The 14,015-nt window shown below is 45.0% G+C and overlaps 1 protein-coding gene across 1 annotated transcript in view; it reads left to right on the top strand.

Annotated features, from left to right (window-relative positions):
* The window catches only part of CFAP58 (cilia and flagella associated protein 58), a 123,424-nt gene that overhangs the window by 32,865 nt on the left and 76,544 nt on the right, over positions 1-14,015 (top strand). Inside the window, exons 6-8 of the mRNA XM_089680826.1 lie at positions 4,636-4,773; positions 7,101-7,260; positions 11,258-11,340. Of these exons, the coding sequence (XP_089536952.1) occupies positions 4,636-4,773; positions 7,101-7,260; positions 11,258-11,340 (381 nt within the window). The remainder of the gene's footprint in view (positions 1-4,635; positions 4,774-7,100; positions 7,261-11,257; positions 11,341-14,015) is intronic.

Below are 14,015 nucleotides of genomic sequence, written 5' to 3'. Positions count from 1 at the left end.
CGGTCGGACGTGCTGCTCCGCTTACAGCTGGCGAGGCACTTTACTGGTTTTACGCTCGTTTACAGTGATTACTGTGACACGCGGGCTCCACTTTGGCGAATGTACATTAAATATTTAGCTGCCAGCTGCTCCAAATCTCAGTTTTATTTTCTGAAAGGCACAGAAGAAATTATCTTTAATCTGGCAAAGGAACTGTTCTTGGAGAGCTATTGTGTAACTAAGGGTGCTGTGTATTTTTTTTTTATATTTATGACTTTGTGGTTATGTAATTTCCCAAAATATTATTATTAAACAGTATTTATAAAGCGCCAATAGTTCGCTCAGCGCTGTACATTACAAAGGGGGACAGAACATGTGACAGAACAGTACCAATACAATGCAAAACATGAGGGAATCGAGGGCCCTGCTCTTTGGAGCTTACAATCTAGGAGGGAGGGGATGGTGGCACAGGAGGAGATAGCTGTGGGGGATGGAGTGGTAGGAAGAGTGGAGGAGGTTGGCAAGTTAGCAGGGGGTGGGGTAGGCTTCCCTGAAGAGATGGGTTTTCAGGGTGCGCCTAAAGGAGAGGAGAGTAGGTGATAATCTGATGGGTTGGGGCAGGGAGTTCCAGAGGATGGGTGACACCCTGGAGAAGTCCTGGAGGCGGGCATGGGAGGAGGAGACCAGGGAACTAGAGAGAAGGAGGTCCTGTGAGGAGCGGAGTGTGCGTGCTGGGTGGTACTTGGATATTAGGTCAGTGATGTAGTTCGGGGCAGTATGGTGGACAGCTTTGTACGTCAGTGTTAGGATTTTGAATTTGATCCGTTGCGCAATCGGAAGCCAGTGGAGGGATTGGCAGAGGGGGGTGGCGGAGATGGAGCGAATATTGTTTCATTCAATCATATCTGACATGAGTAATTACTACATTAACATTTACCTATGACGGTAAACTCCAACTATTGTTTCTATTTAAATCAGCCAAATACAATCCAGGGGCATCAAAACAAAAAATGACACCTTCCAGTTACCGTACTGTTTGTTTTCTTTAGAAAGCAGCCACAGACTGAATAGAAAAGCCTATCCCCTGCCAGTCTCTTTCAGAGAAGGATGCTTGTGCTGTGTGTGGAAGCAGCAGCCTCTCTGCAGAGGTCTGGCATAACCATTCTAAATCAGAATTAGAGCTCTGCAACCAGGAAAACTCATACTGGCTGCTAATTGGTGTCTTTAATTATGATGTTTGGGGGGCATGTCAGACCTTTGCACAGAGGCCGCTGCTTCCACACAGGTTGCAGTGTTTTTTCTCTGCAGCATTCTGGAGTAATAAAGTCAGTCCCATGCCAGCTTACTGACAGACACTTGTTCTGTGTGTGGAAACAGTGGTCAGAGTCAGAGCCAGAGCTCTGCAGTCAGCAAAGTTCATACTCGCTGCTAATTGGAGGCTGTAGCTCTGACTCACAGGGTGAGTATCAGACCTTTGCACAGAGACCACTGCTTCTACAGAGGTTGTAGTGGTCCTTCTCTGCAGCAATCTGGAATATTAAAGTCAGCCCCATGCTAGCCTCCAGTGGAGAAGGACCCTTGCTCTGTATATAGAAACAGTGGTCTCTCTGCATAGGTCTGGCACACCCCTGCTGAATCAGAATTAGAGCCCTGCAACCAGGAAAACTCATACTGGCTGCTAATTGGTGGCTTTAATTCTGACATATAGTGGCATGTCAGATCTTTGCACAGACACCACTGCTTCCACAGAGGTTGCAGTGGTTCTTCTCTGTGGAATTCTGGAGTAATAAAGTCAGTCCCATGCCAGCGTGCTGGCAGACACTTGTTCTGTGTGCTGAAACAGTGGTCTATCTGCAGAGGTCTGATCTGCTCCCTGCTGAGTCAGAGCCAGAGCAGTCAGCAAAATTCATACTTGCTGCTAATTGGAAGCTGTAGCTCTGACTCACATGGAGCATGTCAGATCTTTGCACAGAGACCACTGCTTTCGCAGAGGTTGCAGTGGTCCTCCTCTGCAGCAATCTGGAATAATGAAGTCAGTCCCATTCCAGTTTCCAGCAGAGAAGGACCCTTGCTCTGTATGTAGAAACAGTGGTCTCTCTGCAGAGGTCTGATCCTCTCCCTGCTGAGTTAGAGCCAGAGCTCTGCAGCCAGCAAAGCTCATACTTGCTGCTAATTGGAGGCTGTAGCTCTGACTCCCAGGGGGTGTTTCAGACCTTTGCACAGAGACCACTGCTTCCGCAGAGGTTGTAGTGGTCCTTCTCTGCAGCAATCTGGAATAATAAAGTCAGTCCCATGCCAGCTTCCAGCAGAGAAGGACCCTTGCTCTGTATATAGAAACAGTGGTCTCTCTGCAGAGGTCTAACCAGCTCCTTGCTGAGTCAGAGCCAGAGCTCTGCAGTCAGCAAAGCTCATGCTCACTGAAAATTGTAAGCTCTAGCTATGCCTTTTAGGGGGCCTGTCTGACTTTTGCACAGAGACCACTGCTTCCACAGAGATTGCAGTGGTCCTTCTCTGCAGCATTCTGGAGTAATGAAATCAGTCCCATTACATCTTCCTGGAAGACCCCTTGTTCACTATGTAGAAACAGTGGTCTCTCTACAGAAGTATGACCTACTCCCTGCTGAGTCAGAGCCAGAGCTCTGCAGCCAGCAAAGCTCATACTCACTGGTAATTGGAAGCTCTAGCTCACAGGGGGCAACCTCTGCAGAGAGACCACTGCTTATACACAGACTGCAATAGTCCTTCTCTGCAGAAGATTGGGACAGGCCTTTCTACTCAAGCTGTGGCTGCTAAAGAAAATGAACTGTAAGATTGTTTTGATTGGATTGGTTTGATGTCCCTGGAATGTACTTAGCTGATTTAAACTGAACGTTCTAGGTGGGGGCCTAGTCTCAAAGCCCTTAGTAACCTTTATCAGAGTTGGCACAGAGGAGGGTTTGCTTTTATTCCTCGTATCAGGGAACTAGAAAAAGAAAAAAAACAAGCAAAGGCTTCAGACTGTCTTCGGCTACAAAACATTACTTGCATGGTGAATAAGTAAAACACCCACTCTTTAAACAACCAAACGAGAAAAAGCCACCTAATATGACACATATGGATATGTCATATTAATATCTCCGTCTCACTCATAATTAGTGTGGATTTATGAACCCAATATGTACCTAACAAAAAATAGCAGTGTGACAGATGCAGTACTGCTCAAACAAAAGTGGTTACTTGAAAACCCAAGCGGAGTAATATTATCATTCAAAAAACTTTATTCGATCACATGGATCATATAGAGCAGGCATGTCCAAAGTCCGGCCCGCGGGCCATTTACGGCCCGGGGGTCGGTTTAATACGGCCCTCCAACAGCCCTCCCTGCTCTGTGTAATGTGGCCCTCCCACGGCCCTCCCTTCTATGGCAGACAGTCTTCTGCTTGAGAGCAGAGGGCAGTGCGCATTCCTGACTGCGGCGCGTTCTCCCTGGTCTGTGTAAATGCGTCTGTCGCACGGCCCTCTCTTCTGTGGCAGACAGTCTTCTGCTTGAAAGCAGTGCGCATGCGTGACTGCGCCGCGCTGGGAGCGACAGAGGGCGGTGACGTCAGGGCCGGGCTTCCAGCGTGAAGTGTGTTTCTCTTCACCTCCCGGCTGCCGAGCAGAGACTTCAGCTCCAGCTACCTTTTTCACCCTTCACATTAGTGCAGGTAAGTTTTTTTTTTTTTTTAATTTATTTTCAATACATTGTGAAAACTCAGCTGTCAGTTGATCTTAATGTTATGAAATGAAAAGTATGTCGTTTGCAATTAACTTGGCATAAAATAATTTATTTGCATTTAATTGTAATGGTTCAAAGAATGTTCGGAAAAATGTTCGGCCCTCCACCATGTTCACTTCATCCAATCTGGCCCTCTTTGAAAAAAGTTTGGACACCCCTGATATAGAGGTTAGACATAGATATGGTAAACAGGTAATAATAAAATCACTTAAAAACATTCGGCGTCTCCAAATAAAGTGGTTGTTCGGCAATTGAGGATCCACATAAGGCAATAGAGTTCCTAACTACTAGATCAAAGAATTTTCCATATTTTCCATACAAAATCAGCATAGGGAGATCATTCTTCAAGAACCATTATGGTAATAATCACAGTAAGTAGAATGACTTCCTGAAATGGAAAAACCAAAAAAGAGAGATCATAGTAGGTGGAACTAAGATAGGGTAAATATACTGGGCAAATAGGTCAGCCCAGCAGACACATAAGTAGTGTATATTTAAATCATTACCTTCTCAAAAGCTTGACCATCATTGAAGGATGAATATATGGCCTTCCTGGGTAACCACCCCAGATGAAAGTGTATCCACATTAATAGATGATTCTAAAAAGGTGTATAAATGTGAGACATCAATGACAAAAAGCATATACCTGAATAAAAATAAATCGAGGTAAAAAAACGAAATATTACCATATAGAAGATCAAGAGGACTAAATCCCACTTGAAGTACGATCAGGTCTTGATGAAAAAAGTGAATGCAGGGTTGGGAAGCCAGGTGGTAAATATATACAGTCCAGACTGATATAGCTCAGTCTAAATATACTGTGAAATATATACCCAAAGCTGGGTTTCCAGTAAAACACCCACTCTACCTACTTACTTGTTTATGAATGCCTTCCCTAGATCCTGAATGAGAGAGTCACCAAAGAACTGGAGCAATTCCAGATCAGGAACACCAAGCTCCATCAGGAGAACGAGCAGCACGGCATCACCAATGAGCTGCTCACCCAGGAGAACCAGCAGAAGCAGCTAGAATTAAAGGTAAAGAGCTCACCAATGGCCACATGTTCCTGTATTCTACTATGTAACCACCGCAGAAAATAATAAAACATTTAGGAACCTAATGGGTCAGACTGCTAAGGTCTTAGCTCTTGCAAAATTGTTATTCCAGTTTGTGGGCGTTGGTGGGTGGAATCTCCTATTCGCTTTCTATGACACTCAAAAATTCAGGCAGCAAAATCAAACGAGATCCACCTAACCCAGAAAGGGTCCTTTTAATTATTTTTGAATTTCTAATTAAAAAAAAAAAAAATCTCAGTTATTACAGTTTCTCATTTGTCAATAAGCAAACACCATGGCAAGGTGACGCTAAGGTTTGGTCCACAAAAAAAGCCGGAACAATGGTGCGAATCAGCAGGATATAGGCTTTATTGTAGTAGCTGGTAAAATACTGCCAACAAATGTCAAGGCGTTTCAGCTGGCTTATTTCCTTTTCTGACTGCTGATTTGTTTTTTATTGGAACTAAGACTCCACAAGGATTTGGTTTGTGGTTAAGGCATGATCCTATTGGCTTGAATGGGTGAGTTTGACAGGCAGGGCTGCCTGTCAACAAGCCACATTACATTTGTGTACATGTGTCCAGCCCCTTCCAGCTGTATGGTAGGTTTTGGGTGGGCGGTTGGGGCAGCCGTAAAACCACGGCTCAGCTGCCTGTTTTAACAGCCCCATGATTGCCCATGTGAAAGAGGCTTTACATTGGTCTAGCTCGGCACAATGTAGTTGTGCATAACGCACACCTGAGGGGCTGCTTGGGAAGCTGACAATTATTGTGTGCTAGTACAGTGATAGCCAAGATCTTTCAAGTCTCTCGCTGAGCTGCTGCCCCACTGCACACTAGGATCGCTCGCTATTTACAGAAAGCCTTATATTTTTTTCAGTGAATACAAGGATCTTTCTGATTGGATGAGGGGGAGATTGCGACATCACCACCTTTCCTATCCACCTTGTCCAATCAGAGGACGTCTTGTATTCATTGAAAAAAATACAAGGCATTCTAAAAATGGCAAACGTGCTGAGTGAGCAACCTCCTGTGGTTAGTGTGCCGCTTGCCTAGAATCTGGTCCTAGAAGTTGGACCTGGGAGATTGCAGCTATCTCTTTAGTAGCAAGGACTACCAGAATGATTTCAGTGGCCCCACAAATTTAAAATATGCATGTTCACATTGTGCCAAACTGGACCAATGTAATGCAATAAAGATTATTCCTGGAGTTCAGCTTAAACTTGTGGGAAAACAAAAACTCATGATGTCTATTTCTGTGAATAAACTGAATAGGACCATATATGCAGAAGCACATAAGAAAGGGTGCATGACATCTATATATTATATATAACCAATGTATGGGGATAGCTGAGATCGCACCTACCATATGAAGAAAAGTAGGAGGACACCCCTCGGAATGAGGGAGTTCAGTTGTTTCCAGTGAAGGGTATTGATAATACTACAGCATACAAAGTCATTTTGGACATTTGTGCACCTTGTGGTAACAGTTTGGAGGAAGACCCAAACTGTTTGTTCCACCACGACTGTGCTCCTGTTCACTGTTCATGACTGTGCTCCTGTTCACTGTTCATGACTGTGCTCATCCATATAGACATGGTTTGATGAGTTTAGTGTGGAGGAGCTTGAGTGTCCTGCACAAAGCCCTGACCTCAACCCTACTGAACACCTTTGGAATGGACTGGAATGCCAAGCAAGGGACTATATTCCATCTACGGCACTCTCTGTAAATTAGATTTATTTATTACAGGTACTTATATGTCGCCGTCATTTTACGCAGCGCTTTACATACATATATTGTACATTCACATCAGTCCCTAACCCTCAAGGGGTGTACAATCTAAGGTCCCTAACTCACATTCATACATACACATACTAGGGCCAATTTAGACAGGAGCCAATTCACCTATCAGCAGGTCTTTGGAGTGTGGTAGGAAACTGGAGTACCCAGAGGAAACCCAGGCAGGCACAGGGAGGACATGCAAACTCCAGGCAGGTGGTGCTGTGGTTGGGATTCGAACCTACGACCATAGTACTGCCAGGCAGAAGTGCTAACCATTTAGCCACTCTGCTGCCCAGATGTGAGCAGAGTTGAGAATAGATAACCATTAGAAGCCAGCAGGAGAACCCCATCAGGACAACTTGCTGACTCCCATAGGCATTTTCGGCATTCTTTACTGGCAGCTCTGAGACCTTTTCTAGAAGGTGTCTGGTAAGCGCAGCTGGGTGCACCATCATGTTGGTGGGTTTTAAAATGTGTGAACTCTGCTGATAACAATTTTTATGTCTCATCATGATCTTTCTGATCAGTCTAGAGAAGATGAAGTCAGCCAGATGAGGCAGGAGATCTCCAAACTTTCCAGAGCCAGAGAGTCCATACAAAGGAAGTACAGACAGATGGAGGAACAGAAGATCGAGGTGGAGCAACAGAGGGAGACCCTGAAAAATCAAATTACTGGACTTGAAAGAGGTATAGTTATTCCATTTCTACATTCTCCTTGATGGATTGAGCAGGTAGATGGTAGTATGTAGCTGACTATGACAGATGCATGCAGGACACTTCCAAAGCTTTTCCTTTATTAAACTTTCTTTTTTAAAGTGGAACTTCACTCTTTCAATCACCGTTGACTATTTTGAATTCTTATGCTGCTAGCATTAGTAAATATTATTATTATACAGGATTTATGGCGCCAACAGTTTGCTCAGCGCTTTACAATATAACGGGAGACAATACAGCAACAATACAGTTCAATACAAGAGGGATAGGAGGGCCTGATCCTTGGAGCTTACAATCTAGGAGGGAGGGGCTAGTGGTACAAAAAGTAGTAACTGTGGGGGATGGACTGGTTGGAAGAGTAGAAGATTCCAGTATTATCTGAGGGCAGGATAGGCTTCCCTGAAGAGATAGGTTTTCAGAGTGCGCCTAAAAGTGAGCAGAAATAGATAGGAGAGTACAATATATTATATTTACTTGTGTTAAACTGTTTTCTACATTTCTTTAGTTACTTCCTAGTTTCCATGCCTAGACAAATTGTCATACATCCCAGGAGTCTTCAGGAGGGGAGGAGGGGCTTTCTCAGCTAAGCACACCTGCCTGTCAGCATGCCTGAGCTAAGGGCAGATGGATTCTAGGAAGTAAATGCTACATGAATCATTTGCCCTTACTCAGATGGCCATGGCCAGGAATGCTAGGGGCTGTTTTTCTAAGTGATTTCTCAGCAAAATAATGGATTGAGACGTGGATGGATGGGGGAGTTTGCTTAGAATTTTAAAAATGAATTTGGTTTGTGGTGCTCAGATACAGTGTAGATCCACTTTAACCTCCTTAGCGGTGTTCCCGAGTGTAGCTCGGGGTAAAATTTGAGTACCAAGTGCGGTAACCCCGAGCTACAATCGGACTTACCATGCGGCGTTGCTCAGGGAGTCCCTGCACCACTTACCTTGTCCTTCGCTCCCACGATGTGTCCCCTGCAGCGTCCCCGGCCATCTCCTCCGGCCGATGCCGGCATCCGGCTTCTGTGTTCCAGTCCCTGTAACGTTGGGACGTACGGGCGCGGGAACCGGCGGCAAATTTGAAATTTTTGCTGTCATTGCTGTTTCAATGCATTTCACATACATTTTGTCCCGAGTGCTTTGTCCTGTGCCCTGCCTGCATTTTGACTGTTTTTTCTGCCTGGAAACTTAGAAATGTCCATGGCGTCCAAAAAGCGTCCCTTTACGTCAAAAGCGGTTTTAGACCGGCTAGAGAACAGCGATAGTAAATTAGAACCACTTGCAGAATTGAGTGATAATGATTCGTGGGAGAAATTCGTCATCAGACACTGAAAACGATTTTGCGACTTTGCTCAGCGATGTGCAAATTTGCCTCTGTATTTCAAAATTTCAGTGTTTTTGGTTTGATTATATTATTGAATTAAATTTATTATTATTATATTATTATTTTTTATGATTATTTATTAAATTATAATTTAGGATTTTGTGTTTCAAATTTTATCATCCCCGGGATGTTTACTAGACTCTTGTTCATACAGATTTCAGTGAGTTATTCCTCAAAATTACAGCCTACAATAAAAAACTACATATTTCCATGCAAAAAAATGGTACCGCTTTCAGCACAAAAAATCGGAAATAATCATACCGCCGAGGAGGTTAAAGCGGTTGTAAAGGGTGAAGTTTTTTCACCTTAATGCATTCTCTGCATGAAGTTAAAAAACCTTCTGAGTGCAGCTTCCCCTATTTCCCCCCCCCAATACTTGCTTGAGCCTTGTCTTGTTCCAGAGATCCAGAGATCTGTGCCGAGAACAGTGCTGCGCTCTCTCTCCCTCCTCACTGGACTCAATGACAGCAATGGAAGCCATTTGCTCCTGCTGCTAGCAATTAAATCCAGTGATTAGGGAGTGCGGGGCAGGGCTGAGCTGCAATTTCTTTGTCTATAGACACACATAGTACAGCTCAAGATTGAGCACACTTGTGGGTCACCGTAAGAAACGGCTTCCTATGGTGGGACACAGAGAAGGGGAGGAGCCAGAAGCACCAGCGGGGGACCTGGTGCTTACCTGCACAGAGCAGATAAGTATGACATGTTTGCTTTTTAAAAATTAACTTACAATCACTTCAAAGTTTCTTCATTAAGGTTTAATAAAGTTTTTTTTTTTTAATATTGGAAAAAGCGGGGAAAGATTAGATCCCTATCAGGTTTTTAGGGTACACGCTTTTTTAAAGCACTCTTGAGTGCCAAAGCACCTGTCACTAATTGAAATGGTAAACTTACAGTCCTGTTCACACTGTTGTGTTGCTTTGCTTCAAAAATTATAACCCATGTTGCTTTCTTGGTGCTTCAGAGCGTCTCCAAAGCCTCCATAGAAATCTAGTCTCAAGGCCAGGCAAGTGGGTGGCTATCTTACCCCGGGAGGACACATCCCCTCTACATGATCTCACAGGGAAACATGCACAGCTGAAACTGTCTGTCAGGGATCCCCGCGGCGCTGTTCCCAGCGCAGGAGCGGTGCGCCACCATGTGCAGGGACGCGGGCAGTAGGTCCTGGCCGGCCGCAGCGTCCGGGTTCGCGCATGCGCACTAGGAGCCGCGGGCGCGTGCCTGGCACCAATGACGGCGCAGGTCCGCGATATTTAAACGGCCCTGAGCTGTCATTCAGTGCCTTCTGGTCTTACCTGCATTCCTGATCCTGTGAATCTGTATCCTGTAAGTTGCTGACCCGGATTGTACCTCACCACGCTGTATTCTCCTGCTCTGACCCTTGGCTTGCCTGACCTCTCTCCCGGATGCCCCCTATTGGATCTGACTTTCTGTTACTGACCTGGCGTGTGACCCAACTATTCTCTGCCCGCTGCTTTGTACCGCACCGTCCCCACGGCTTCCGACCCAGCTTGTCTGACCTTGCACCTGCTCAGCCATCCATCCATCCCATCGGGATCACCCGACCTCCTCATATCAGGCACTCCCCTGCGGGAGCCCCTGGCGAATACCCTTACCACTGACGGGCGTGCTCAGTAGTCACGACCTGGTCTCAGGGTACGTCAAGTCCATCCCCACCATCAGGGGCCCTGGTGAACAAGTGCCCTGGGGCTTAGATTCCGTGCTCTGGGAACGCCTGATCAGTGGAGCGCTAGTGGTACCACCGGGCGGTCCCTTACAGTGTCAGTCGCCTGCTGTATGCTGGAGTGGGGGATGAGGTTGTCTCCCAGGATTGTCTGGTGTCCACATAAACTGTCTAAAGTGACTCATGATTTGAGAGACTTCATGGAATTGAGAGAGCCGGCAGAAATTACACTTTGTGCTTTAAGTACACACTATAGAAGGATATGCTTTTGTTCATTTTTCATCTCAGAGGTTTACAACCACTTAAATGAAAGAAACCATTTTGGATTTCTTATCACTTTCTGTACAGAGACAAGGGTGATCAGGACTAACAGTTTGGGTGTATCTACCCCGTTGGGACATAGAGAGCAATAAAAAGCAGACAGAGGTTTTAACCCTTCCATGTTCTATCTGAAACTAGAAAAATATGTTTTGGCTTTATACACACTTGAACCTTCTATCAATAAGTAACACAATGGCCTCCTGCACATCAGCTTTGTGGGCTGTACAAAGTAAAATTTGGGCATATTCCCCAACCCGGGAGTCACCTGTAGAAATAAATGGCTGTTCCTGGGTATATACTAGGACTTGCACAAATGCGCATATGCATGCAGGCGTATGCTTCTGGAGCCAGGGTGGAAATGCGCCCACATTTTATGCTGTATGCGCCCAGGTGTCCATGTGCATGAGTCCTATGAGATGGTGCTGATCTTATGTTTCTATATATATATATATTGGACAAACTGGACACAGTGGTGTCATTGGTGTGGTTGTATTGACGGAGGGAGTGTGAGGGTTGATAATGAATTTGAAACTTGTGTTGTCAGTTCTCCTCTCTTAGCTGTATAATATGTCTTCATTTCTCCAGAGATGGAGTCTGCAAAAAAACAAGCTGAGCTAGATAAGAAGGCAGTGGACGAGCTGGTGAGAGAGAGGGACATGCTGAATAAGGTGAGCAACTGGTTACCATGGAAACACCAAGCCCAACCAACCTTCTCCAAGAATCATCATATTTGGAAAGATTGTTATTTTGACATTTTTATTTCCTTCCTGTTAGTCTTGTCTTTAGAATTCCTCCAGGCGGATTCTGGGACAGTTATTATAGTAAGAAAAAAAATCTTTTCTGTGTTAAAACACTGTATGTATGGTGATCCTAGTGCAGGACCAAGGAGTGGGAATAAGAGGCAGCCACCATGGTAGCTTCAGCAAGAGGGGGCCAGGTATGGTATATGCATGGTTACATTGGTCCAAGCTGGACTATACTTGGACCATACCATATCCATACCTGGAATTCTTCTTTAATGTGGAACTTTAGGGAAAAAAATAACGTGCAGCTCACTATACAAATTAGGCAACGCAAAATCTAAATAAACTACCGAGCATGCACTGGAGTGAAGTTTTCCCCGCCTGGCAAAAGACAGCGGCTGGCGATTGAAACTTGGAAGCTGGCCTCCTGAAGATGTCAGCAGCTGTTGGGGAGCTCCAGGACACCACATTGCTGGAGCCAAAGTAAGTAAATCAGGTGAGCAAAAATGGTTCCCAGATCATCAGATTATCAACTTCAGCAAGTGGGGACCAGGTATGACTTTAAGCATGATTACATTGATTCAAGCTGGACTATACTTGGACCATACCATATCCAAACCTAAAATTCTTTTGTTAAATCAGGTGAGCAAAAAGGGTTCCCAGATCATCAGATTATCAACTAAAGGAAGTAAGGTAGATTGATACATTTTATCTATGGTTGGAGGAAAACTGAAGCCTTGAGTAGGTAGGCTATGTAGATTGTACGTATGGTGATCCCAGGACCGGGCCATGGAGTAGCAGAAAAGACGGCCACTATGGGAGCTTCAGCAAGTGGGGACCAGGTATGTCTTTACGCATGATTACATTGATCCAAGCTGGACTATACTTGAACCATACCATATCCAAACCTAAAATTCTTTTGTTAAATCAGGTGAGCAAAAAGGGTTACCAGATCATCAGATTATCCATTAAAGGGAGTAAGGTAGATTGATACATTTTATCTATGCCTGGAGGAAAACTGAAGCCTTGAGTATGTCTTGGAAATTCGCTTTAACGAATTTCTCCTTACCGTGAGTACTCGCAGTTGGATGCGCAGAAATCCCCCATAAAGCTGTGCGAATCTCGCTTACCACGACTGCAGCCAAACTACACGATTCCTGCCCATCCAAATACTTTGGTTCTGTTGAATTTGTGGGTGATTGGAGCTCCGTTACCCTAGAATGATCACACGACACTCTAAGGCTGGTTGCAACTCACATAAGGCCGGCTTTAGGCTCAGCTCTCTGTTTTTATTAAGAATACACACATGCCCCCCACATGAATAAAGTCAATCCCTCCCACCGAACAATACAATGGGGATTGCCTATACAGAGGATATACATTCCAATTGGAGCATAGCCTTTGCTATTATCTATCACTGGTCCTCCCCCCATGAGTCTTCTGAGGTCAGCAGACTTCCTCCCCTTCCCCCCTATGAGCCATCTGAGGTCATATTTCCTGTCCTACTAGCTTCTATTGGTATGTAAAATTCTCTGCACAAGCACTCCCTAAAAATATCAGTCTGTACCTGGATGGGCCCGATACGATCTTTATTAAAACACATCCATCCAAGATACAGTTTCAAGTTGGTAATGGGTTGTAAGATATGCATAAGCCTACACGTGGAGTTCACACCGCTTGCGCATTGCGTTATGAAGCCCACGTGGTACCATGCTGCTGATATGTGGATACAGGCCCACGGTCTACTGACAGCAGCATTCGCATGGAATGCCGTGGTGGTATACACGCCGGTCTATAAGCGCAGATCTGCCATCTCATCCATTACCAAGCCGAGTACTGTAATACATACATTGTACATGCGCATGGCCCAATTGCAGCCTTCAGAGCTTTAATTAAGCCACACGAGAGACATATGAATAACACGAATATATGACACATTTAAAGTTCGACCAACAATACAAAATTTCCATGACAAGTAGGTAGGCTAAAAACATTGTACGTATAGTGATTCCGGGGCCGGGCCGAGGAGTAGACAAAAAGGCAGCCACCGTGGGAGTTTCAGCAAGTGGGGGACAGGTATGCCTTTATGCATGAATTCATTGGTCCAAGCTGGACCATACTTGGACCATACCATATCCGTACCTGGAATTCTTCTTTAAATCAGATGAGCAAAGAGGGTTATCAACTGAAGGGAGTAGGATGGTTTTGATACATTTTGTCTATGCCTGGAGGAAAACTGAAGCCTTGAGTAGGTAGGTTATATACTGAAGGTTTAAAGAGACTCTTTGTTTAAGATTATTTATACCTTCAATCCACTTATACTCATCTTCCCCACCACTCCTTCATCTGCTGCTGTCATGGCAAATGGTGTCAGAGCTTACACGGGGTGATAATGTCACACTCTCTGTAATGTGACAGTGTTCTAGCCTGGCAATTGGCCACTAAGCCGAAGCACTGCATCATGGGAAGGAGGTCCCCTGCGCACCCATACCCGTGAGAATCGGCTATTTTGCATCGGCTGGGAAGATTAGTGTAATTGGGCTTTAGAGACCCTGAATGGGCAAAGTGACTGTTTCTTCACCTTTTCATTTTGGCTGGAA

Source organism: Staurois parvus, unplaced genomic scaffold, assembly GCF_062004578.1.
Source record: "Staurois parvus isolate SC_StPar_1 unplaced genomic scaffold, SC_StPar_1.0 ptg000250l, whole genome shotgun sequence".
Lineage (NCBI taxonomy): Eukaryota > Metazoa > Chordata > Amphibia > Anura > Ranidae > Staurois > Staurois parvus.
Note: the sequence above shows the minus strand (reverse complement) of the source record. Positions and strands in the feature narration are given on the sequence as shown.